This window comes from Daldinia childiae, assembly GCF_008694065.1.
Source record: "Daldinia childiae strain JS-1345 chromosome Unknown Scaffold5, whole genome shotgun sequence".
NCBI lineage: Eukaryota > Fungi > Ascomycota > Sordariomycetes > Xylariales > Hypoxylaceae > Daldinia > Daldinia childiae.
The window spans coordinates 97405-125374 of NW_022984646.1; the positions used below are offsets into that span (position 1 = coordinate 97405).

The following is a 27970-nucleotide window of genomic DNA, read 5'->3' on the forward strand; positions in this document are numbered from 1 at the left end:
ATGTAACCCCTATATTCCGATGGATATGCCATAATACAGTAGAACCTGAACCAGAGAAAGGATGAAACGATGTTAGAAGGATAAAAAAAATGAAAAATAAAGCAGACTAAAATATAAACTCGCGAACAAAAGTAACGCACAGTCGTATGCGTAAGCTAGGAATTTTACCCTAATCCAACCGGCCAGCATCCTTATCGCTGTCCTCACTACTCCAGTCGACCGGACCAGCAATATCTACAGCCGCCTTGCGCTCTGCGTCTTCTGTCATTTCGCGCCAGGTGCTCCAGCTTAGCATTATAAATGCTACCACAATCAAACACCCACCGCTTAGAGCTGATGGACTCATACCCTCTCCCGTGATAATCCAGTCGGCTAGTGCCACGATGAAAATTGTCAGCAGCGCAGCGACACTACTCAACACGGGACTCGTTAATGAGATTAGTACTAGGAAGCTGCCTGCAAATGTCGCATTCATGATCACCGACACGAAGAGATAGAATGCCGCTGCGCCAGTGGGCAGTTCAAATGTTTCCCAGCCGAGAATATGGATGATCGGCAAAGGAATCCATAGGACGAAAAGTGTGAAGGCCCCGATACAACTTCCAAACGCGTTGGCGAAGATCATGCCCCGCGTTGCCGACGTACCCTCAGGTGGGCAAGCGTACCGTTTATATAACACCTCATAGAGCCCGTACAGCACGCTCCCTGCGCCGATGATCATGTTGCCAAGGAATCGCGTGCCAGCCTCAGTCTCTGCTTCTTTATCAGCTCCCGCGCCAGATTTAGAGTCTCCATACGCGACAACCATGACGCCAACAATGGCAATCAGCACCGCAACTGACTTATCAAGGCGCAACTTCTCCTTGAGTAGTGGTACGCTGAAAGCGTAGGCGAAGAATGCAGAACAGTTATAGATGGCTGTCAAGTCGCTGGGGGTAGTCATGCTGACAGCAACATACCAACTCAGGCCTGCGACTGTTAAAGAAGTGGTAACAAACGCAGTGGTGCGCAAGATGTAGGGTATCGGACTACGCTGGACAACATGTCGGGGGATGTCGAGCTCCTGATGTGCGACCATATGCGCTGTTGAGCGCAACAAGTAGACGTGCCGCCTCCAGAAGGTTTGCCACGGCACATTCCACTTCTGCACCCGCAGGATAAGTAGTTGGGCCGGCCAAAGCAATGCCCACGACCCGTGTGTAAGATATAACATGCAGTAAGCCTTGTCCCAGCCAAGCTCGTGCTGCACGTACCGACCCAGCTCCGTCTGCACACAGAAGGATATTAACGACACGACCAAGAAGATAGCCGCGTACGTGTACTTCTTGCGCACCGCCATCCGCGCTTGAGTATCTGGAGATCGAGATCTCATGGTGGAGCGGCGGCTAAAGGTTGGTCGGTCGGAGGCTGGTGTAGAAACAGAGGGTATCGGGAGAGGTGATGTCGGCCGCGAGTTGTTATACCGTGTCCTACCGCGATCATCGTCGTCTGATTTCTTTAGAAGCGGTGTGACAGATCGACCGTCAGACGGACGGAGGAATGCTGGTCGTTTAGCGCTATCGGGCATGGTACTGTCGTCGTCCGAGTATTCGGAATAATCTATATCGAACCTATGAGGGCTACGAAGATGTGTGATATCCGAGGCTTCGTCGTCTTCCTGAACGAAAGATAGTCGCCTGCCGAAGACCGGAGTTCTGCCTCCTACGGTGTCGGTACCACTTCCGATATAATCTTCGACGCTGGATCCGAAGGAACTAGCGGATAATAGCGGTGATGGTTCGGCTTTCGAATATTGCGACGTCGGTTTTAAACGAGCCGGTATACTGGATAGGCGAAAGTTGTTTGGTTTCGAAGACATTAAAGAATGAAAAAATAAAAAATAAAATAAAAAAAGAACAAAAGGATGATTAGGTGAGAATCGAAGGTTACCTCTTACGGCACGGTAAATTAAAGAGATATAATGTAGTTAATCCTATTTCTTACGTAGGTTATGCAGCAGAAGAGGTAGAGAGAAACTAAGGTCAGGATTCTGATTCGTCAAAGTAAAAAAACTTCCCGTATGCACATCAAGTGGGCAAATGATAGACAAATGGACAATTGTTAGTTGCAGTTGGAAAATCATCAAGTGACACCCAAAAGAGCGGAATTTCAGTAGCGGTTGGTTCGCTAAGGGCAGTAAGGGGTCAGGGGGCACGCTAACACATGTATCCCCTGTTACTCTCGTCGTTGTCTTTTATGAAGATCTGTCGCGGTAATCTTGGCCCTTGGGCATTGGCGCGGGTAGTTTAGGTGCCGCTATCCGGGGCATCGGTAATGTACAGTACCATTCTTAGGTACCTAATGTACCAGCTTACGTTAGCCAAGCTGCAGTTGTCTTCAATTGATGTTGCTACATAGGTACCTAGGTACATAAATTCAATGTTACTTCCATACAACACATGGAAGCAGTTTAGAAAGAGGTATTTACAATATTACACCTAAACATCCTCGTTGAGGTCTGAGGAGTCAGGAGTCAACAAAAAATAAAAATAAGTCACACTACACACATACATATATACACATACGTTACCTAGGTACCTAAGGTATATAACACACAACATTGAACATACCTACTCTATGCACGTAATCACATGTGCCGTCTTCAGCGGTAACACTACCTTATCAAGTTTCGGAATTCAGGTATGCTTCGTGTACCTCTTTAGAGCTACATTTTGCAGATAAGAATCAACTTGCCATGCATGCCTCTCTTTTACACGCTTACTTCGCACTGGCTCCGAACAGCGCCTCTCGTGTATCATACGTGTACGCGAGTTCCTTGTGCCAGTAGTTGGGTGCGTCCGCCTTTGCAATCCTCCATGCCTCATCTAGCGCCGCCACCACATCCTCTGGAAGCGGACCTTTCTCTAAGTTATCCAAGTTGCTCACGAGCTGGTCGTGGGAGCTGATTCCGATCAGGATACCGTCGTTGCCGCCCTTAATCTTGAGCTGGCTGTGGTGTACTACCCACCGTAGCGCTACCTCGATCAGCGTTAATCCGTCGTGTTTCTCGACTGCTTTCTCTATCGTCTGCAGAGCCTTGAACGTGCTCTCCTTGAAGTATCGTTGGCGGTAGTTCGCACCCGTGCTGGCCTTTGTGCTGAAACGGCTGAAATCGGCTGGGTCGATATCCACGCTCTTGATTTTACCGCTAAACAGGCCGCCGGCGATCGGGTTGTATACTACGATGTCCAGCCCGTATCGCCGACATGCCGGAATCAGCTCCGGCTCAATACCCCGCGTGATGGCGTTGTACATGCCCTGATAGATGGTCGGCCGTACCCAATTATTGTATTTGCAAGTCAAAACCACCTCAGCCACCTCCGCAGCTGTAAAGTTAGAAATGCCGAACCGTACGAATTTGCCAGCCTTGTGTAGCTTGTCTACTGCTTCAAGTGTCTCGGCAAAGGGTGTTGCACGATCGGCTGCGTGGAGGTAGATAATCTATAAAGCCTTTAGTATCAGCTTAAAGAAACAGATGTGCCATAAGATAACATATAAGACGTATAAGACTTATAAGTAGAGCTAAAATATAAGGCTGACTTTAGACTTACATCTACGGTATCAGTCCCAAGCTCTTTGAGACTCGTCTCCAAACTCTCGACTACCTTAGCAGCCTGATTGGCACCGGCCTCAGAAGGATACTTGAACTTGGTGGCCAGCGTTAGACCGCGCTCCTTCCACCTTGTTTGACGGGTGAAGGCCTCCTGCTGGCTGGCAACGTAGACTCGTGCTGTGTCAACTTCATTATAGCCACGGGACTGGAAGGTATCGAGTACCCTATTGAACTCGTTGATGTCGGTAATTCGAGCGCCAGCTTTCTCGTCGGGTCCAAAGGTCATCAGACCCAGGATGATGCGGTCTCGTGGTGCAGAGGCAATTAAAGGCATATTGAACTTTTTCTGTTACCGTCTAGGTAGTACAAATAAATCACAAGCTGCTATAATTTATTGTTCAGTTTATGCCAATATTTATATAGTAACCCCAGGAGAAAAGCAGTCTATTTATATACGGAGCGCGTTCTCATACGGTGTTGGACCTGGGAATGCCGATTCGGAGTAAGGAGATAAAGAGCGGGGAAGTCAATAACGGGATAAGAAGGAAAAAAATGATAGATCTAACTTAGCATGTTGACGTGCTTTCGCTTGCGTCGCCGGTTCTGTATATTGCACCACCAAAGCTGAAGAACGAGCGGGGTAGTTACAGCTACCATTAGCTAAGGTAAAGTTTATAGTTTACCAATAGGTATAATAAGATGCATAACTCTAGTAGATACATGTACCTATATGTAGGTATCTAGATATTCATACTGCTGCTAGACCGTTATAAAGAGCCCCCTGATATCAGCACAATACATACCATCGTCTCGCCCAACCACGGCATAATGGATAGGTTATTCGTAGGTATCATCACGGAGATACATGTAGTTGTCTTATATCCGAATACTAAATAAAATCGAAGAATAAATAATTTACGTCATAGTTCGTCCAAACCAGATATTCCTAATCGGGACCATCTGGCTCTCGTGATTGGCTTATATTATCAAGTGTGACCCGAATTATAAGATCCGGTGCGTACGAAGTACCCAGATAATATTAAATTAAGCCTTCAAAAAAGAGAACCCTCATAACGTTATAGAAAAGGGAATTACTTTGCTGCTCCCTTACTCATCAGAAAATGTACCAGCTCATTCTTTCCACTGTCCATTGCCCACCTTAATGGCGTGCGACACTCGTCGTCCAAGGCATTAATTGGGGATCCCGCCCTTAGGAGAGCTTCAGATATAGCTACGTCTCTCCCATGGCAGCAACGTGTACTGGCAGGGCACCGTAGTAGCCAGGCGATGGCAAATTAACGTCGGCACCGTATTCTAGAAAGAGCTTAACGAGTGACAGGTTTGACTTGGACGTTGCTCGACAGAGGGGAGTTTCACCTTTCGAGATGAGGTTCACATCCGCCCTAGCATCTAGCAAAACCTTAGAAATTTCCTCAGATCCTCGGGAGATGGCGTAGTGAAGGGCCGTATGTCCATTTTTATCTTTCTTGTCAACAATAGCGCCCCGATCACATAGAAGCTTTGTCAATGCCGAATTCCCCTTGGTGACTGCACAAAGTAAGGGAGTCCACCCATTATTATCCGTTATTTCCAAGTCTGCTCCATAATCCAAGAACTCCCGAGCTCGGTCGAAGCACTCAAACAAGACGGCTTCGTGCAAAGGGGCACGTCCCCTCTTGTTCTTAAGGCTCTGGTCGGCGCCATGGGCTAGCAAGACCCTGATTGTATTAATATTACCCATTTCTTCCGAAGGGGCCTTCATCGCCGCATGATGAAGAGCCATGTTCGTTTGTCTGTCTTTGGTCTGGACAGAAGCTCCGAATTCCAGCATCAGGGATATTATAGAGTCAGGCATTTCGTTCATAACAGCCCGTATGAGGGGAGTCCGCCCGTTTTCGTCTCGCACTTTGAGACTGGCACCCGCGATAAGCAAGGCCATTACGATTGAATTCAATGCCCTTGTAGCCGCCTTATTTTCCAAAACAAGTGACGCTTCGATTTGGTCTAGAGCTCGGTGAATTGGTAACAACCCCTAATTCTTCTAGAGGAGTATCCGGGGTTGTATTCGCCAAAAGGCATCTATGTACGGCCACTATAGTCGCACCTGGTGATTGCATGATGCAACATGCGAAATGCTGATATGAGGCTGTAATCACTCTTGGGGAGCGTAGGCTTTCAGGTCGATACTTAGTCAGAAGCGACCGTTATATCTAGTTGCCTCGATATTATGCAGTTCAATCGCTACCAAAGGCTGTAACCTTGAAGAGCCCGCTGCTTTCGCGAACGAGGGGTGCGTCAGAAAAGTTTGGTCTATGAGTTGAATAGTCGCCCCTGATAAAATTCCCCTGGGTGTCATATTAATCAACTCTTCCACGATAGCTAACTTGAGAGCTTAGTCCTATTACCTCTGAAGACAATCGATTATGAGACACAAAGAGGACCGGCTTCTTCGCAAGCAAAACCTAGCATCTATAAAGAAGTCTTGTATAACCGGGACCACTTTCGAGGATGCAAGAGGGTCCCCCCAGGTATGATAGCGACGTAAACGTGTAGTTTCGTAATCAAGGTCAACTAGTATTTCCGATATAGCGTGAAGAACGACTTCAAAACAGGGCTCGAGGTCCTCAACTTGCCCGTTATAACTTCCATATGCCGCACAAGGGTCTGTAGTTCCTCCTAGAGCTAAGAGTAGTCTCAGCTTTCCAACAACCTCCTTTGCAGTTAAACATTCTGCGGCCACAGGTAGCAGGCTAGCCCTAGCCAAAGGGACAAGCTTTCCCAGGTCAACGAGAAGATGCGCAACAGTCCCACAGGCATATTCGATACTACCCGCAAGGGTCTGAAGCGAAATAGACTTGACCATTGTCGTTCCTAGTCAGTACGATTGAGATCCTTACTTATAAGTCTATAGGGAAAAGACAAGTTGGATGGGGATCATCAACTCAAAATAAAGTAAAAGATGTAGTTTGGGGGTTAGGGTGATCAAAACTATTTGAACGGTGTGCTTTATACGAAACACTGGCAAGTGATTGACAAGTGAAGGGAGCATGGTTGATATTCAATACCAATATACCGGTAATAACGGACGAATGAGTGGATGTTTTGAAGATTGAAAAAGCAATCCATATTTACTTGAAGGAATAGAAGCGATCATTCCAATCAAGAATAGCAATGTCACTTGATAGGAGTTGCGTATTGCATGTATAATTTTCTTTTAGGAAAAACATTAATTGAGATGAAGTTTAACATTCCCGACAATTGAAGATTTAACATAAAATAACTAACATAAATGGACAAGTCAAGTACCGAGGTACTTCATACGTAACCTAAAATATAGAGCGCTTACATAAGACTCAAAATACTAAGGTTCGTACTAATGTGTCAGGTGACCTTATATCCAATTTACGCGTGTAGAGTACATCCGTAGCGCGTCGTCCCCCTTCCCCCCATGCTCTTTTACTCTATTTCGCGTCTCCGCGTCCAAAAGTTGCAGCAACTTTCACAAAATCATCACCCACCATCAGCCTAACCCCGGCTGCCAATCACCTCCGCAGATTCAACTACCTAAAACTACCTCTCTCATGACTGCGCAGTATATCTTCCCTCAATCTTTCACATTGGCATAATATTAACGTATTATTATAAATTGTGTCCTTGTCTTCCTAATTGGTATTGCGCACTGGTAATTTTATATTCGCTGCCATACCGTCGTCATCATATTCTTCATATCCTTCATATCCCTTTCTATCGTTATCGCCGTTGCCCTCACTAGGTACTTTACTCATACTCTTCTTTCAGCCCTAATTGGGTCCAAACAGCAAAGATGGTAAAAGACGCTCCTAATGCTGTCATTGGCGCTGGCGCTGGTACCGTTGCTGCTGCTGGTATTTACAGTGCCACATATAGTGGTGTAAGTAACTTTCTCTTGAATCGCATTGCTAATCTATAACATAATAAAACGTACTCTTTCATACCACTATACAATTTTTCTAGTCCGAGCATCCTACTTACAAGTCTGATAACAGGTGCCCGTATACGAGTTCCAGTTTGGTGGTGATAATAAGGAGCACGTAATGCGCCGGCGACAAGACGACTGGGTCAATGCGACACATATCCTCAAAGCAGCAGGGTTCGACAAGCCCGCCCGTACGAGAATCCTCGAGCGCGAGGTACAAAAAGACGTACACGAGAAGATCCAGGGTGGATATGGAAAATATCAAGGCACATGGATTCCTTTGGAAGCCGGGGAACAACTTGCCCAACGAAACAACATCTTCGAGCGCCTTCGGCCCATCTTTGAGTTCGTTCCCGGAAATCAGAGCCCACCCCCAGCGCCTCGGCATGCAAGCAAGCCAAAGGCCCCTAGAAAGCCGGCAGTGCCAAAATGGGGTATGATGCTTCGATTACTTTGTCGCCGAACAACTGCTAATATGCCATAGGTGCCCCGCCGCCCCAAGAACTTGAGACTGCCAGCCAACAGCTAAATGAGGATGATACCCCGGATAACGTCACTGTTGCTTCGGTTTCATACATAGCAGAAGACGATCGCCATGATTTATCACATTATTCGACCGGACACCCGGAAGAGAAAACGAGAGGATAATATACAAGACCTCACTGAGCAGCAACATTCGGTCTATGGTGATGAGCTATTGGATTACTTCCTCTTATCTCGTAACGAGGCACCCAATTTCCGTCCCGAGCCTCCTCCTAATTTTCAGCCTGACTGGCCGATCGATACAGAGAAGCATACTGCCCTCCACTGGGCTAGCGCTATGGGCGATGTGGATGTCATTAAGCAGCTGAAGCGATTCGGAGCCACTTTAGGAGTTCAAAACTGCAAGGGCGAAACCCCGTTCATGCGATCCGTAAACTTTACCAACTGTTACGAGAAGCAAACTTTCCCTCAGGTTATGAAGGAACTTTGGGATACCGTTGACGCGCGTGACGATTCTGGTTGTACAGTAATTCATCACGCAGCAATTATGAAAAGTGGTCGGATCACTAGTACTTCGTGCTGCCGTTACTATCTCGATAATATTCTAAACAAACTCCAAGAAACTCATGACCCCAACTTCGTCCAGCACATTATCGACACCCAAGATCATGGCGGTAATACCGCTCTACACCTAGCGGCAAAGACGAACGCTCGTAAATGTATACGAGCCCTTCTTGGCCGGGGCGCCTCCACGGACATTCCCAACGCAGAAGGAATCCGCGCAGAGGATTTGATCAAGGAACTAAATGCTACAAAAAATCCAAAGGAGCGTGTCCCTCAGCGATCCTCATCTCCCTTTGCACCCGACTCTCAACGACACGTCTCCCTTCGCGACGCCATCACAGAATCCGTTTCTAAGCTAGCTGTTACATATAACTCGGAAGCAGCAAATACAGTCCAAAATAAGATAACGCCACTTGTCTTAGAGAAGTTCCAGGATCTCGCCCATAGTTACGATGAGGAATGGAAGGAAAAGAACGAGGCCGAGATGGAGGCTCGTCGTATCCTCGCAAATACACAAAACGAGCTTGCCGTTGTTAGAGCGCAAATTGCCGAACTAGACAGTCAGTTAGAATCTCCCGAGGCAGCGTCAAAGGTCGTCGGCGAAGCTACTATCCTACAGCAGCAAGTCACGTCATTACTAGCAAGCCAGAGCCGATACTATGTGCATTCTTCCGTCGAACAAGCAGTATCGATGATGAATGGTGATACCGGTGACAATTCGTACGAAGAACGAGTTCAACTTGCCCAGGAGCTAAGGGAGCTTGTCGTAGAGCAGCGACGCGCAGAGAAAGAGTACGTCGATGCTTTAGGGGTGTCCGGCACCGGCGAGAAGATTGACAAGTACCGACGACTACTCAAGGAATGCCTGGATCAGGAGGCTGCAGAGAACTTGGATTCTAACTTGGATGACCTCATCGACATGATGGAAGAGGAGCGAAGTGAGGGGGCTCCGGCGATACCCGGGCAAGGAGAGCCTATGATGATCTGTTAATCTGTTATATGTTGTATCGGTTGCATTCATTCCCGCGTTATCTTATGTCATGGTTGTACCAAGCCCGAGTTTGATCTGACTCGGCTCGCGGTTGAGTTGGTGGCGTTTACTGGTGGACTGGAAGAGATAATGTGCCTCACGTCTCACGCGCTTTTGCGGATGTTGTTTTACTTTGGGAATAACGCTAATTGAAATTTGCCTTCGTACCCGATTTGCGTTTCGATTATTTATATCGGGTATTCTTCTCGCTTCTATGATTTTGTTTTTTTATTACGGCCGCGCCACCTTACAGGTTGATATCTGTGTAGAGCTGAAATGACCAGAATAGGTAATCCGATGGTAGACTATTGTCTACTAGGAAGGATCCAATGTGACCTTCGGCTGGATACCCGTGCTTGTTGCATATATTCCTATATCTTCGACAGAACGAAATGATTAAAGGGAATTTTGAATCTTCTATTGCCTCATCTGCCTAAGTCATCGGTCGCGTACGGCGCTTCCGAACCTACACAAGTGCTAGATAGTTGCTGATCTGACATATACCCCCGATATACTGAGCTGAAGCTGCTATATTCAAACTTCATAAAGAATCCGTTTTTGTCCGATGCTCTCAATGTATTGTCACGAAGTGCTGCCGCTCGCCAAGCATCTACCTTACGGTTACAATACACCATGTATCGTATCCCCCCATGTCCCTATCATGCGAGTCATCATAGCACCAAATGACCAACATGATGTAACATTGTCTAACACCAACAACGTGTTTCCTAGTGCCGTGTAACCTACCTGCCCGTCCAGAACACCCAAAGAAGCCAGCTAGCCAGCTCCAAGAAAGTAACCTTACCTGTTACACAACTTCTTCAGCCTGCTCATAAAGCACAGACGTACATCCATCCTACCGGTAGATAGTATAACGTATTTGGACTTGTCTAGAGCATATTGAATACCACATATTCTGAGCTGAAGTGGTCCACGAGCACCGCACAACCTTCTGATCCGCGCGGGGTCCCGCAGTCACTACATATCCGACTCATATGACATTAGCAATGTGTATGACGACTTCCTTATATTAGGTAGGTATATATGGATAACTGCATGCAGGAATAAGGAATAAAAAAGTCAGGAGACCGTACCCGGAATCCAGCTGAACTAGACGAGGGAAGAGAAGAGAATGTACCTAACACTACACTCATACTCAAAAAGTATTCGGCAAAACATCATAAGCGGAAACGTCACATGGATGGTCTTTTTCTCGCCGATTGATATGACACTACGGCCGTATTGGTACTGGCCTTATAAGAATTCCAGCTGTGAGGATTGGTAAAGGGGTTAATCAGGGGGTACCAGACGAGAAAAGAATTGGTGCCAAAATATTAACTTTAGGTACCTTAATTAATTCGATCTAATAGACTCCTATAATGGACTACTAACCTGTTCCATATCCTCGATAAAAATATCCTTGCTAGTGACGGGGTTCCTTGGTCCCTGAAAAATGAGTTAGTTTGTGTAGCCTTTGATACCTAAGATAGCTTGCTTCTGATCACCAGCTGCATATTCTCTTTAAGGCAGGAGATTACGGCCATATACGATACCTCGCAGTAGAAGTAAGCAAATATTATTTCGTTTTCCTTCAAACAAGAGCGTATAGCCCATGATCAGGATATATCAGCGCATGTTCACATGCTGAGCATCCCTACTAGTCGAAACTCGGGATCCAAGAAGACCAATTCATGGCTATTAATTATATCACTTTATGATTAAGCGGCATGATATCAATAGGAACCCTTAGATAGCTATATATCTAGTATCAGTAAATTCTCCATGGCTAGGACAACGTCGTGGTGAAGGATCGTAAGTTCAGCCTTTTAAAGCTCAGTCTTTCTTCCCATATCATACTTATTTCCACACCAAAAGGTTATCCGACATGACTTATCTGCCAAGGTACTTGGTCTTAATTCGCTTCAAGGGGAAGCAAGGTTAAAACAATAGTTCTTGCGTAGGCAAATAATGTTACTGTATGTACCCAAATCTAAATTCAAGTATCTTCATTGTCGCTTTTGGTACTTAGTGAAGTATCATGATCGTACTTCAACTTATAGAGCTTGCGTGATATTGCTAAGGTAAACCAACACTTTACCTCTGATTTATGAAGTCAACAACTCGCACCTGTTTGAAACCCAGCAAGCTAAATACAACGTGGTTCATCGCTGTTAGTAGATAATAAAGTAAGGTTTATTTCACCTAGCCAGGTACCTAAGGTAGGTAGTTATCCACTCTTAGCATAGTCACCTATCCCTTTGTTAGACTGACCCCGGAGGAGCCACGACGGCGTTGCGGCCCTAACACCATTAGGGGCTCCGGGACAGTGTATTTCGGACTTTCTTAGGGTCTCCTAGGTTGTCGTGGTCTTAAACCCGGGACCGAACTACAGCGAAGTGATAAAAATCTCTCAACGGGGTGGGTATAAGGATGACCTTCAGGTTGCATAACAACCGTCAGCACATACGTGGTCTACCTCAGACGATTTCGCCAGTATAAGACGCATCTGACTTTGAAGTACAATAATCCCGCTGCGTCAGACGGCGTTTGAATCCAGATACCGCTGTAGGGGAAATAAACATGTTTCCCGGGTGTTGGACTCGCGCCGTACAAGTGTGGGTCGTCCAGATGCCGAATTATCGGTCAACAAGTTCGGATATATCACGTCCTAAATTCAGGCCATGTCCAGAGACTAAGTTAAAGCTCTTAGAATTATTTCTGGTACCCAAAGATATGCGAGTTGTCAAGTCCTTTTTGAATTGTGCCGCAACTGGTCCACGTCATCTAGCCCCCAAATCCAAGGTCGTAAATAAGGTAACATAAGACGTCACTTTACGAGCGTTAGATGGAGAGAACACAATACGTAGAGTGTAAGGAAGAGTACTATGATGATCCATGTGTTGGTGTTGCACCAGCTATACGAACAAACGTTACGGACAGCTGTTTCGCAAATTCATACTATCTCTATATAACTTGCGTGTAAACCGTCTAGTGGGCACACGAAGGATCATCATTGGATTTGTCAGCCTTTATACCAATCTGAAAGGGTGTTTCTTGATGTTATAGGTGATGTACCTAAATGCTGATGCAGCTAAGGAGTTCGGGACCTTGGTCCTAAAAACAAGCATTTGCCCAAAAGTGGTAAAATGCCTACCACTTATTCGGGTCCATCGGCTCTACGGTACTATCCTGATAAAACTTCGGACTCTCCTTTGGCGACGGACAGGTCATTCACTATAGTAATATCATAGGAGCATGAGTCAGATAGGAACAATCCCCTTGATGCTCCTAACCAAAAACCCAAAACTCACAACTCACAGACGGCGAATTATGAATCATCTCTAAACGGAACAAGCTTAGGAATACAGGTCAGCAGAGTAGAGCGTGGAGATAAGTGGGTTTGATCGAGCTGGAAGGCCCGTCAACGGTTCGCTCCGTGCCTTCGGGATCGGATTCGGATGTAAAGTCCCGTCAACTAATCATCACCGCTGTGTAGATATCTAGGATTCGAGGCCACTCAATTAGAGCCAGCACGTAGTGCCTAAAACTCGTACGGTCTCTGAAGCAGATAAGCTGACGGGACAGAGGTGGTAGAGAATGTTGTAACCGTAATGTACCTGTGAGGCTCAGGCAGCCCCAGGACGAATAATCGACAAGTTCCTTAATTTATTATTATTTTCTTTTTCTTTTAGAAATGCAGAAGTGTGTCAAAACATCAACATGGACGTCATGTACTAAATAACCGAGTGGACGGCTAAGGTTGTAGGTTGTGTTTGCAACCCAACCGTAAATGAGCCAGTAAGACAACCAAGTTCAACGAATTCGCCCGACCCGGGTAGAGCGGGCCAAAAGGAGGCCTCTGTTTGGGTCGTATGGCTTAAGTCGCGCATTGCGTCTGCCATGTGGAAAGCGGAGAGCCAGAAGGGCCAAGAATTAGGTCCTAAAGAATAGCGTCAGCGTAAACGTAGGCGTAGGGCAGATCGATAGTCACGTGTTTAGCATTCAGGCTGAACATCGAAGCTATCCTTGGTCAGGATAACGCAGGCTGTAGTTTTCCTAGTAGCCATTAAATGCTGTGGTCCGGAGGTATGTTGAGGACATTTCTTCGTCTGTTGGTTGAGATTGGTAGAGAGATTCGGGCTATGTTGGTGATCGTTTATCAGTTGCGACACCAAAGCATGGTATTCGGATTCGGGTTGCAACGCGGGCGTCACTTGTGACCAACGGGATGACATGGGCAACATGGGGTAGTAGAACTACATTGTGACTAATCGGAATCAGGGCTATTCAGCATCCAATGATACGCGTGGATCGAAAATGCAGTGTGGTGGATCGACTACAGGATCTCCGGGCCTAAATCTCGTAGGGCTGAGAGACGCTTGCTGCAACACGCAAGATGATGCCGAGTGGTTATTGGTGACCAGGGGACTGCCAGTGGAGCAGTTAAGGAAATCGATGGGCTACCGAGCTACGTATGTACTTAATAAGTAAGCAGCCATGTGCGATCAATAATTGGATACTTCAGCCGCCGATGTGACAGTTGAAGCATTGTAAAAGATGTAATAATAAAAGGGGGGGTTTTTAAGCGCCGACTCATATATCATTTGCCGCGACTATATCTTGTATACTACCTACATAACTATTATGTAGTAAGCAGTAAAGACAAGGATCCTAGACGTACGACTTTTGAGAAAAGCATAATCGGAGTAAGTAGGTAGTGTAATGGAAAAATGTATAGTGAAGTAGTGTAGTGCATATAACATCAACTATATTGTCTGAGAAGTGGTCTATTTTTGTCTTAAGTCAGCCAACCACTTAAATTGAGACTTCTCAAAAGGCCCCAAGCTAAGATAAAAATATATAACTACCTAGGTAATAAATGATGTGATGTTTGACGTAGTAGGACTTAATAAACTATATCGACGGAAGAGATCGAACACAGTATTTCTACTATATTGATCAAGCGGTCAAGAACTAAAGAGTGAGCGGCCCGGGGATAGAGTAGCACACTGTAACATGGCTGCAGTGGCGGTGTTTCTTTACTCTCATAAAGAGAGTCCACTGGATAGGACAGGCCGGCGTCGTTTTGATTCGCCTTTTGCCTCCATGAGCCTCGTACCGGAGATCAACATATCCCCCCCTTGTTCGTCGCCTAAGCTTGCGCGTCCTCGCGACGTAGTAGATTGCGACTTCGCTAGAATCGGAAAGGACAAAATAAGAAGGAAAAGAATGAGAGATTATGAGCCAAGAACGAGCCGCGTAGTAGAGAGGCGGTGTAGTAGTCTATTTCAAGTGAGAAGAGAAGTAGAAAAAAAATCAAGTGGTCATGAAGACAGGAAAAACCTGCTCTTTAGGACGACGCTATAGCAACCTGATAATAGTTGATAATAATAGTTGATTACGAAGAGACAAGGATTCGACGATGGGGAAGCCTCGCTGAAGCTGTGAAGTTGGTGGCAAGGCTGACTGATATGAAACTGTTACTAATCGGTCAGACAAAGTCGCAAATAAAGAGCGATAAAGAGCGATAATTCGGCCGAGGAATGGAGACGATCAAGACAATTAAAACGCCAGAAAGCGTAGTAGCCAGGCAGCGCAGGTTATTATTGCCACGTTCTAGTAAATTCTGCCTGTGATACAGTCGTACGAAGAAAAGAAAATAGAAAAACATTAAAGAAGAAAATTGAAGTTTTAATGTTTACCCAGGTAAAATATACATGTTATGAGGTATGTATGAGATAATCGCTATTGTAAGGAAAATAAAGAATCATAGATGCAAGGTGGAGGAGAAGGAGGATAGTAAGATCAATTGGTAAGAGGGATGAATAGAGTTGTGGGGTTTGGTGGTAATCGATTGATGGTAAAGCAAATTACGGTACCTACTATTAGGTACCTAAGGTACATGTATGTAGGTGAGGTAGGAACATTCAATATGCTAGGTTAGGTACATTAGGTACCTAACCTGACCTAACCTAACCTAACCTACAGGAGAGGGGACCTCAGTTATGGTTACATTGCGCCTACCCTTAAGTAGGTAAGTACCTAGGTATCTATGTATTGACTCAAAATAGGGTCCCACTAGCTCGACTTGTTTTCAGCTGAAAAAGAACTTGCTCTGTCCCTGCTGCCACCACCTTGCATCCACTACTCCCACACTGTTGGACAACATCAACAGGACCCTGATAGGCCCTATCACACTATCCTATCGACCTATCGACCTATCCTAATATTTATTTCTTACTACAAACTTTCGCCCCCAATCAACCACCCCCAAGCACCTGCAACAAATGGCCTAAACGGCCGCTTATTCGATGACCTCTATTTTTCGTGTCAGTCTCAACTTTTTCAAGATTCTTTTATACCTGGTACCTATGCCTACCTAATTCACGGATGTAACCAAGATCCAGCGTCGATGCCAGCGGCACTTATATTATGCATCATTGCATATGCCGCCTACCTTGTTTGTTTATCCACAAGGCATCACTGCGCCGCTTTATTACATGATGATATCTCGCTTACTATTCGTCTGCTCGTCTCCTCGTCAAGGAATAAAGTCAAGGAGTATTCAAGGAGCAGTAACTCGTACATATGTAGATCTCCACTTACAAGTTAAGGTATGCAAGGTATGTAAGGCATGTAAGGTATGTCGGCGTCTCAAGGAGAAAGAAAACGACGTTCTATTGGATATCTTTACCTTGCTTTCCCGCGGCATTTCTAAATGCCCATTTCAAAAGGCACCCTCGGCCTACGAGAGTAAACTTTGTACAATACAATACACTAGAACGCCTCGGCCCCCTTGTGTATAATTGCCGCTCTACGAGTCTCGTGTTCTGCTTCACCATCGTCTAATAACCGAAAACAAGGGGAACAAGGGGCTGTGCTTGAAATCTTTCGCGGGTCATCTTCTCCACGTACCACATCGTCCGTCTTCTTGTCCAGCTTTCCCATCAAGACATGTTCCTCTTTTTTTTCAACGCCAGCGGCTTTCGTCTTTGCTACCCCCGGGCCATCGCTCCGCCGGGGATCGACTTAAACCAGGTTTGCTAACGCGGCGTAGGGCTCACCTCAGCTGAACCCCGTTCACCACCCCGACCACCTCCGTACAAGATAGGGCTAGTGGTGCAAGGCTAACTCGCTCCAGAAGTAGTCTCGCCATAAATCCCTAGTGGTTCAACCATCGATCAAGCAAAGGAGCAGAAGAAGAAGAAAAAAACCCACCACCGGTCCCATTTAGACCCTATCAACTAACAAGCTCACATTTATTCATGGATTAAGTATGCTAACTAACTGTCTTTTAGTATAATAATATTTTAATATATCTCCCTAGACCCTTCTAGGGTTCGGTCTTTCTACCCAGCGCCGTATCAAAAATTTCGCAAATACGGCGCTCTTATAAGCAAGTCTCGACCATTATACTGTGCATACTTTAGTATCTACGTAGCACATGTCAGCTATCCACAGCCCTGTGCCTCCAGGATTATGTGCATGTCTAGACATCAAACATAGACACAAGAGAACTAGTATGCTCACATGCCGTGCATATTTAGGGCATAGACCCTGAATTCATGCTTCCCGGTCCTCCCATTGGGCCCCGATTCAGCTGCGTCGACTAGAACGGATATACGTACAATTCGTTATCTGTATTTAGGTATTTAGGAATAGTTTGTGCCACGGGCCATCACTTACTCCCTAGGTACCTAAGCCTAGTAAAATAGTTACCGTCCCTGGTTACCGTCTCAGGATCATTATTAGAGTCTAGCGCCTACAGAGACTGACGCTTAAGCCCGAGCGTCACGATGCATGCGTCACAAAAGGGCCACAACCACCTTATGAGCTACCTACTATCGTACCTGTGTAACAAGAACCGAGTCAAGGGCGCTCCAATCCTACCAATAGCCAACCTTTGTTATCTTCATATCAACGCTGTTTAAAGAGTACGCGCAAGAAGGCGACTCCTAATAACAGCTTCAAAGCTTCCAACAGCTCCACAACACTCCACATAGAAAAATGCAAAAGTCCGTACTCTTGGAAGTCTTATTGGACCTCGCTGAAGAATAGCAGGGATCTCCATCTTAATTTGTTCGATTCCAGCTAACACGTTGATTTCTTTCGTCCCGCCTCATTCTTCACCTCATCCTAGATTACACTAATATTCTCACCTCGTCTCGTGCTCCCTTGTCCACCGAAGTGGCCGGACAGATCCCGACTGACGGCTAAGCTTACGGCGTAATTTCGTGCCTCAGATAATTTCATCAACCACGCAATATGGCCTAGTCATTTTGCCCCAGTCTCATATGCACGATGAATCGCTTCACTACGGTGCAGCATGACGGCATAAGAGGCGTTGGCTCCAATAACGTAGTCATTTCTTAACCTTAATCCACGAGGCTTCTCGCCCGTATAATCCGTCCCGTTTACATCGGGTACACTCAGTGTTGATATACTCAAGCATATGGCGGCTGTCCTACACAGACCCGGCCCGTTTTCGCGGGAATATGAAGCGTAGGTCCAACGGCCACCCAATAACATATCCGACTTCTCTTATACGGACCCGAAGAGGCAAGCCGCCAAGTCATCCACGTCTATTCAATTGAGGCTGACTGACAAAGAGATGGCGGGGCCTTGAAGAGGAAAGTAACTAACTCTCACACATCCACTCCCTCTCCACTCACACTCACACCCTCCCCAGACGCTCGGGCTGTTTATTTTTCATGATTGTATGTACTTCTTCTGTAGATGGCCCTTGTCACTTAGTCCCGTCAAGTTGTGTCTTGGTAATGGGACCTTGACACGATGTAGTAGTACTAGCTCTAGGTAACGCCCGTATAAATCTCTCCTCGTCTCCCGCCTCTCTAGCTTCTTTAGATCCTTCAACGGCATCAAGGGCGCTTATATTACGTCTGTTTCCACGCCTGGACTATCAACTAGGTAGCTCTGCAAGAGTTTGGTTATGTCGTGCTTGTAAGCTCGAGATTGACTATAAAGACTTACCTCCACCCGAGCGCTTCCTCTCTGCCGTATGCAGACGCGAGTGATCTTATCTCCCCAGCCCTCTTTTTAGGACCCCAACTTGTAAGCTGCCGGTTGAGCCTTGTTTATTGAGCATCTTGACCTACCGAGCGACCGCGATTTATCTATCATCTACTTACCAAGTCATCAAGTTCCTACATCTGCACATACGCACACTCCCTCCTCCTCCTGATCTGCGAGCCGGGCCGCTTTATGTCACCCGCGCATATTTCATAGTGCGTTTGATATATCGAGGCCAAACCCGCTGAGTAAAGCGAGAATCCTTGTTCAGTCCTTGGGTTGTCCCGATCGACATCCCGGTCCACTCTCCGAGCTTCTACCTACTGGTACAAGATACATACATCGGTGAAGGCCCGACCCCAGACGGCACAGAAAACGCATCTAATTATTAGTTTCCCTAATAAGAAAACATGCCCGCTGTCAATCTCCCTCTACAGCAGACCCACGGTACCTTATATTGGTACCGGGGACCCATCTGCGGCTCTTGTTCACCTTCTTAGGATTCACTTCCCTCGGTGTACTACACTACTTTTAAGAGATATAAGTCACATTCCCCAACCTACACTAGTCAACTAGATGACAGCCCTACTACTCTTCAGAAACTTTGGATTTCAGAGAAGTCACGCGGAATCGTCTTCCAAAACGAGATCATGTCAGTGAATCAGCCCTCGGGAGTCACACAGCTGTCCTCGGCTGGGAATTTAAGCGAAGGAGAAGGGAAGCGTCAGGATAGGTCCAAAGACCGAGAAAGCAGCGAGGGGCATCAGGGAGATATGACAGCTTCCGTGAGCATAGACGCAGGCATGCCACTGATCCTTAAGTCTGGCCCACCGCCACCGCCGCCGCTAACACCACCTACTCTCTTGACAGGGGTTTTTAGTTTTCAAGACCGCCGGCTAAGCATTGCGGCTTCTAGCATGGGCGATCTGGATACGAGCTTCTTCCAGCAGCCGAACCCGGATTATACATTATCGCCCTCGCCAGAGTCTAGTACAACCGCGTTGGCCCACGGTCAAGATTCTCCCTCTATTCCAAGGAGAAGATCCTACACAAAGATGTTGCCTCTCGGACCAGCGCATACAGGCTCAGGACACGATGAGGCATCTTTCTCCCCTAGCTCATTCCCATCCTCGAGCCCAATCTTACCCCTTGCGCCACATGAATCGCTCGATTCTACGGAGATCGATGTCAAGGGCGAGATTATCTCAGTAATGGACGATTCAGCGCCGGTTGGAAGCGGCATACGCGAGTATACGGCGGAGGCGTTTGCTTGGCTTGCCTGGCTTCTGGGAGCCAGGGAGGATTCTATGGCGATAATGTTCCCCTCGAGCATCGCCGTTAGCCATCAGGGCCTCCAGGGAGAAAATAGGGTCGAGTTTGAGTTCCAATGAAGAAGGAACGCCAAAGAATCAGCTCGTCCTGGAATATCAAGGCGTGAGCGACGTCCCGGAGGAGCCGGAGGAGTTCCGGCGGTTTTTTTTGGTTTTTTTCTTGGTCGGTAGCCACACTAGGAACTACGACGCGTCTACCCCGAGCTGGGACCGAGATATTCATTCTCTAAAACTGTCTAGCCAGCATTTCTATACACTTCCGAAGTGATTTTATATATCATTTTTTTCTCTCTACTTAGGGCGGCTATACTTTTAGGGGAGAAAAGGATATACCTGTTTTGCGGCATTGGTTACTGGGATTAGGGAGACGGTATTATTTTACTCACGTCTGTTATGACCATTTCTTTGTTCTTTTCTTCTGTCCATGTATATACTTCCATGTCTCCCGAAGATCAACTCCGAAACTCCGCGTTGTTTAGAGTCATCAGCTTGCAACATCTCCCACGTCGATAAAAGTACCATTATCCCTTTTCGTCTAGTTTTACTATTGCCTCCTCCACATGTTGCCGAATTGTCAAGAAAATTCTATTTTTAATCCCTCGCTTACTGCGTGGAGTGGCTTCGGTCATGCCGGGTGTTCTGAGCTTAGTGCCGCGGCGCGTTATTTGTTCGCGAAGAGAACGGGGGTGGTGTTCAGGATAGGGCTCAGCCACCTTTGCTTCAACATCGAAACAATTTTATTTATGCGAAGTCTTCTATGCTACTCGGGCAGTTAGTGTTAACAATGTTGACGTCACTTATATACTTATATTAGCCCTGGGAAATGCAAAGGCCCTTTTTTTTTTTTTTTTTTTTTTTTTTTTTCATATGGGTCCGTCATGCGAACCCCTAATCTCTGGGCACTCATGAGAAGCCCGGTCGTCGTGCTAGTAGGTGCTTACTCTAGGCAGATAAATTTATTCACGCGAATCTAATTTAGAGGGTCGAATTTCCGGATGGTATCGCGTACGTCGATTCCTCAGTGCGAGATGATCGGCCCGTAAACATGTCGATAAGAAAAGCCGATTTGCCAGGAAGTACGCTGTGAAGCAATCCCATCTGTCCGAAATACGCAAAGGACGAACAGGCCTGAGCTCTGCTTGACGAAAATGTGACCGCTCACCGATCGTCCAAATGAGGAATAGGGGAATGGGCGAACAGGGGAACAGGGGAATAGACCAGCCCCATGTCCCCGCGTCATGCTTCCCAACGGGTTTAGGGCTGAATCTTAGGCACATACATACATTAGAGTATGCAATGTCTGCATAGGACCCGGACCCCCTTGCATCACTGTCCTTGGAAGTCTCAGAAGCACATAAAACCCTGCCGTTGATCATGTTAGTCTCTTCCGGTGTCTGTCACTCAAATAAGGAAATATGTTGACCCTTCTGGCTACTATTAAACTCCACGACCCGGCCTTGGCGGCGGGCCATTGCCCTGTCACGACCGAGGAGGATTTCGCCTGGTTGACCGAGGGATCTCACGTCATATTACATAGGTGTCTCCAGGATCCAAGCAAGGGTTTGCACAATGCGGTATCCGCCCACCTTCCATATGGATGACTCCGGTCTTAGGAAAAGATTGACCATACGGTTGTCACCTAAGATCTTAGATGAAAGCTTGGACCAGAGAGCCAGAGCTAAAGAGCTAAAGCAAGTGCCCAAAATCTTTTGATACTACGAAAGTAAAGATATATTCCTTGGGACGGATACAACCGAAGATTCGTTCTACCACAGCCTCAGTATAAAATAGGTAAATATTATTATTACTATGGTAAAAGCTTCGAGTTGGCCATGCAGGAGGGAAAGTTTACATACAACATGATGATCCCCCGAAAGTAATATGTAGAGTTCATGCAGTGTGCCGCAGCTCGGCATTGCGGCTCAAGAAAGTAAATTCATTTACATCGGTCCACTTGCAATACGGAACACGTACGGCCGTGCCATCAACCAAATGAATAGACTGGGTCGATCGAGCTCTCTGATATCGACCCCCATAGCTCAGTACCCCTGTATTACTCCTACCAACTAACCTGAGATACAACAAGCGCTCGCGGGTTAATTCAATTGTACCAGCACATATCCCAACACAAGCCCTCGGTTTTTGTCTTTCCTATAAGGCCTAAAACCGACCACATTTCCTATTCGGGCCCTTTTCAACAAGGTGCTCACCGACTCGGTGTAAGAGGAATAGCTCGGGAGGCAGCCTCTTATCCGACAGATCTCAGATATGGCATTTCAACTCCATTATAGAAGGTAGTTTCTCCACATCGGCTGATACCTATGGAGAACCATCTCCACGAAGGATTCTAAAATTACATGCCCATATGTTATCCCAAGTTAATATAATGGAGGCCTACTACCATATAATCCCCCAAGTTGGAGACCGAGAGGCGGTGATCGTAAATAGATATATACCATTCTAACTATGATACTCGCGAAGTATTATTGAAATCGTATAACAAATAATCATCTAGATCTCCATAGGGCAACCACACCTTGATCGAGGTACATAATCGATGGGGACCGATCCGCCCATTCCTTCTCGGATCTGCCGTAAGCCTCGGGAGCCGGCTAGGGTTGTCAAATAAGATTTTTGTCCTAGGGCTGGGACCAGGATTGTCCTGCAGCAATGTCGTTAACCAGCAGGCTACCTATATGTAACGTTCCGATAGTACGTATCTAAACGACCTACGTAAAGTTCGCAGTCCAGATGCATGTTAGTGGCGAGTCGATCAAAGTTAGAAGTCAAGACCGAGCATCCCAACATTTGACAGGACTTGGGACGAACTATCCTATACGCTTATGATATCCTATTCAAGGCATGCGAAGGGACATCTGAGATGGCTAACAAGTCCTGTAAATGGGGGTTAGAATCTGTGTCAGAAGAAGCGTATGAGTTTATTACTATGGTTCTAAAGTACATGAATTTCATCCCTTGTCCATATAAGACTATGAACTCTTTGAGCTACTTAAGCATTCTACGCCACTTTAAGGCATCATTACCGCCATAATTAATGAGGCAAATCCCATTAAACTAGAGGGTAAAGGCCTAATATGTGTCTTTAAGATGCTATGGTAACCTGTATAATGCTACATGTCGCCACGAATGCGCAGTTTGGATGCAGGCTACTCGGTTACCGGAATTCCACATCATGTGTCCCAGAAGGTGAGTCACAATAAATAGGATATGAACGCCCCTATCATGGATATCCTGAATTAAATAACAATGAGTCCGATGAGCTGGTGATGTACTCATATAGCATATTCTGTAATAAGGTGTACGAACTACAACACTGAACGTAGCCGCACTGCTGCCATCCGCAATTCAAATACCACCTAGTGACTTTCTCTGAGTGTTAGGGCAACTTAGCTAGCTCAAGTTGGCAGATGAATTACAATTGACTTCAGGGCCATTGTGGCTCATTGCATGATGTTAGGCTATGTATGTCAAAGGGTAGTGATCGGATCGTGCCGTATGTATTGAACTATCCGGATTGACTGAAACTACAGTAAAAATATTATTCACCTGCTTCCTTTTAGGGTCTCTATCTCTATCCTCAAGCTTCCGCCTTCCATATACATTTCTTTCACTCAATCACCCTAGAATCGAGACCATGCTCCGAAAAGATGGTCCGCTACCTAGTGTAAGTACACTTCTATTTACTAGAGGAGAACGAACAAGGTATAACATAGACTGGTACCCCTAGCTATGAATCCTAACTGCTCTTTTAAGGCAGGCGCATAATATTCATCGGGAAATTGAAAACCCAAGTCTAGGAATCCTGCTTCGAAGCAAAATTACCACGTATTTATTTCCTTTCTCTGGTAGGCAGCCAACTTGTATAAATAATATTTGATCTGACGAAAGAGCTTACTCATATGCTGCCACCTATAAAGGCGAACCTACGGAGGCTACGGATTAGTGCCTACGCTTATTATATCTTACAATTCTATCCTAACTAGCCATACCTCCGTGTCTAGGTAGGTTCCATGGATCTAAGGGCCTTAAGCTCATCGCTTAGGCCTACTTTAGCGGACCCTGGATTAACGATTAGCTTGTAGGGTATATTGTAAGGAGCTAACAACCGGGGGCCATGGACACTGAGTGAGATGCAGTGACTTAGCTTTCCGTATGTTGATGTGTTGATGACTGTTTTGATTCATGCCCCCTTTAAGGATAGGGGGGAAGCCTCTTAATGTAGACTTGATCTAATATCTAGCGGCTCTTCTGTGAGGGTAGCCGTACTGTCTCATGACGCCAATATCAACTACGATAGTCTGACGATGCTTCATCGAGTCATATAGGATATATTAGTAACCCTCCTCCCCACTAAACTCCCTACGAACCCCTAGTACATTAGGTGAGCACTATGAATGGCGATTAACTTAGGTCCTCCTTGTATATTATCAGACCCTCTCATCAATAAAACACTATCTAGATAGTATCGTACCCCAGCAGTGATAGCAAATTTCAGTCATCGCAAGAATATCAAGTCAAGATTGATACACCATGCGGAAAACAGTCTCCTTAGTATTTTTTAACTATCTTCAATAGAAACCAATGAATACTCGAAACGACTAGGTGGTTCTTACTGTCAAGCGAAGTTTATAGCTCAAGACCGTTCCTAGATGTCGCTTACCAGAAAAATATACGACTCTTGGAGATTCACCCATGACGTTGAAGCATAAAGGAGGGGGTAGATTTTCATTATATGTGCTATTACTCGAAAGAGCGCCAGGGCACATCAGAACTAAAGCAGTGCTAGACACTTATTAAAACCAGAGTAATACATAAGGAGCACTCGGGAGTATCTTATATATACCAGAATCATTCAATTGACCAAGTAACTATTTTAAAAAGCCGAGGCACTGGCGTAGTTAACAGATGTGGGATATTATGTATGAGGAAGTCTCTGTCTTCGGCGAAGTAGGTAAGTCTATTTACTACGTTTCCGGTATGTGTTTGGCTTGCTTATCTGCGTATCAATAGATGAGGAGATTGTAAATGCGTATACCTGACCACCTATTTATACGTGTTGACCTTCAGTCATTTTCAGCATGTCCTGATTCAAGCCTAAGCTGTTGAGTCACATGGGGTCGTACTACCAGTGGGATCAGGGTTATGATGGAATGGAAATAATTGGGTTAGATTCGATATGATCGAGTAGAGTCTTGAATTATAACCATATCAAAGGCGATGCTATAATCCTCGCTAATTATGATTATCGGATGCTCTATTCAGGGGCTTTTAAACATATGCTCTATACTGTTTCTGAAGTACAAGTTGTTCCATATCTAACGTAATTGTTCATTTGCTATCCTGGACGCTTGATTGCTCGTTCCATTGTGTTGTTGTTAAGGTCATATAACTAGCCATTCTAATAGATACATCATTTTCTCTAGTGAATTATTCGAATTAAGAAGCTATTGATTATGGACAGATTTGCCTGTCGTTGTGATTCGAATATCACGTGTTGACCGGCTAATGCGAGAATATTCTGGGTATCAAGTGCTCCGAGCCGCTCTAAGTAAGCTATGTGCGACGACGGATATGTTATTATTGTACGGTCGGGTAGCACACAGCCTCGTTGGCTATATACTTGTAAGCCAAGGGGATGGGAAGCATTTGGTATGCCAAGCACGTGGAATTGGCAGCTTATCAACGTATAGCTCGATTCGATCACTCGCAGAAGCCCCCCCAGTGCCAACCCTAAGGTCAGGCTCTTGTCTTAAGCCACTTTCCACTGGCTGTTACATAGGCGAACGAATAGGAGATATGAACGCGGATTCGCCACGGCTAATGGAGCCACGTAGAGTCGTTTACACAAGTATAGTTGGGGTCCAAATGACTTATAGCCATAAACTAGGTTTGTCGATGCCGTGCATGAGCGGACTCGGCGGGCGCTTGAACCCTTGAAATCGGCATGCGTAGGTTGTAATTTTGGTTCGGTTCGTCATTTTCTAAGCGCCGCTCATGCGCAGGGGGGAAAAAGGATTACGGATTTCAGGTTGCATTGTAATTATATGTTGCATGCGGAATACTATAATACATACATACCTAGGTACATAGGTATATTATAGCCTTGCACACATAATCCGGTCAGTATGTAGTCTGTAGTTTTCTACAGTCCCTGCAGCTTTCATTGCTTATTCAATTCTAGAAGTAAGGGAGAACCGCTTGCTTGTGCTGTGCAATACAGCACCTCTCGTTCGGGAATAGACCACTATTACTAGCTCTTCTTGCTCGTACGTAAGTATAAATCATACTAACTATTGATCGAAGGGAAGAAGGATACGTGAGTACCTAATGTATTGTTGTTAGCGTGGTGACGGACGTCGTAAATAAAACATATATCACCGTCAAGTCGCTTGGGGTCGCGTGGGGTGTAAGAACATGTGTAACTACCTAGGTTAAGGCATGGCGTTTGAAAAGCTGATCGATGTTGGACTGACTGGCTCATTAGCCGCGGCTACGTGCGTCCTTCTTCACGAATATCTAAGGCTGAACTTAGACGCGCTCAGGGTGGATGCTGCTAGACGATGTTGAGAAGCAGATGTGACCTTTCCTAAACCTGAGGGGTCTTTGCTTCGAGGCTTGTTCTAAACGTCCGCCGACGTCCGTGGGTCAACATCCATGGGCCTCGATTTTGAAGTACGTATGGGGTATGTATGAAGTTTACCACTTTCCCCCACTGGGTGGTGGGACTGTGAGTGAACGTCTCAGATGGTTTTAGCAACTGAACAGCTGGGGCACACCGACCCGGGTTCTGGGGCTGTGGCTCATGGGGAGCGGGCTGCATCGCGTTGATCTTTATTCCTCATCCATCAGGAATACCTACGTGGTTTAATGTCGATCACTGCTATTGAGCGAGTGACGCAATGTATTTACGTGTATATTATATATATAATAATCTTATCGACCTTAAAAGTTGGGATGTCTATTTCCAAATTCTAGTTCACATGTTTGCCCTGTTATTAATGAGTTAGCAACTTAAACCAAACCTTTCTATTCAAGTTACAATTATGACTGTAGTTGGAAATATCTTGATACATATGCTATCGTGTATGTTGTCGTGATTGGACTTGGAATAAATACACAAATACATATATAGTATGTTGTCGTAGGAATCTTGTAGAATCTCCGGTAAGTTATGAAGGTAATCCGTGTAGTTACTGTGTAAGGATACTATGTATGTAGATGTGTTCGGATGATCAATACTGCTGCAGCCATGTCTCCATGATGGTGGGCTGGGTTTCAGGCACATGAAACAACTATGCAAGCATGGGCGGTGGTCGATCACAGGGGTTTAATCTCCCCATACAGACCATACAGACCATATACAGGAACCATTTGTACAGGGAAAAGATCCTTTCGAGTCCAAATCCGGACGATGACAGGGCTCAGTCAAGCCCAGTTTGCCTGCTCACGAGATCCTTCTGGCATTCTCGTCTCTTCTTTTTTTCCCCTTCGCATCTGCGTTTATGTATCTACGCCTTTTCGTTACAGAAGTTGAATAGAATACATACCTACCTTACAATGAGGCACAGATGTTTAGAGACGACAGAACTATCTTAAGTACCTACACAAAGACCTACTTACAGACCTACTTAAAAGTAGCTAAACATAAAATATCAGCTGAAAAAACCTTGATCATAATAAGGTACACTAAGGTATTAAATATCGAATGACGGACCATTAATAATTGGTCGATGTGAATGCGATAAAAGGAATGTTTAAAAACCCCATCGGGAATACCTTAGGTACCTAAGTACTTAAGGTATTTATAAGATAAATAGCAACTCTATAAAACTGCTAGTTAATCTTTTCCTTCCTTTTTTTATTTCTATTATACATAGAGGCAGAAAGTCATAAGAATAATTCCGTATACTAAAATATAAAATACGAATGGAACTAAATACCTTTAACTATCCTAGCTACATAGT

The 27970-nt window shown here is 45.6% G+C and overlaps 4 protein-coding genes across 4 annotated transcripts; 2 read left to right on the forward strand and 2 right to left on the reverse strand.

Annotated features, from left to right (window-relative positions):
• Positions 1-169: 169 nt before the first annotated feature.
• GL218_05197 (Aflatoxin B1 aldehyde reductase member 2) lies at positions 170-3926 on the reverse strand (the record flags this gene model as incomplete). The annotated part of the gene is made up of 3 exons (XM_033581844.1): positions 170-1823; positions 2762-3480; positions 3591-3926. 3 exons carry the CDS (start codon positions 3924-3926, stop codon positions 170-172), a joined length of 2709 nt encoding a protein of 902 aa, XP_033434278.1.
• Positions 3927-4823: 897 nt separating this feature from the next.
• On the reverse strand, positions 4824-5531 carry GL218_05198 (Serine/threonine-protein phosphatase 6 regulatory ankyrin repeat subunit C; the record flags this gene model as incomplete). The annotated part of the gene is made up of 1 exon (XM_033581845.1): positions 4824-5531. One exon carries the CDS (start codon positions 5529-5531, stop codon positions 4824-4826), a length of 708 nt encoding a protein of 235 aa, XP_033434277.1.
• Positions 5532-7415: 1884 nt separating this feature from the next.
• On the forward strand, positions 7416-9585 carry GL218_05199 (Cell division cycle-related protein res2/pct1; the record flags this gene model as incomplete). The annotated part of the gene is made up of 4 exons (XM_033581846.1): positions 7416-7502; positions 7618-7981; positions 8032-8105; positions 8179-9585. The coding sequence occupies 4 exons, from the start codon at positions 7416-7418 to the stop codon at positions 9583-9585; spliced, it is 1932 nt and encodes a 643-aa protein (XP_033434276.1).
• Positions 9586-19304: 9719 nt separating this feature from the next.
• On the forward strand, positions 19305-20045 carry GL218_05200 (uncharacterized protein; the record flags this gene model as incomplete). The annotated part of the gene is made up of 1 exon (XM_033581847.1): positions 19305-20045. One exon carries the CDS (start codon positions 19305-19307, stop codon positions 20043-20045), a length of 741 nt encoding a protein of 246 aa, XP_033434926.1.
• Positions 20046-27970: the final 7925 nt, after the last annotated feature.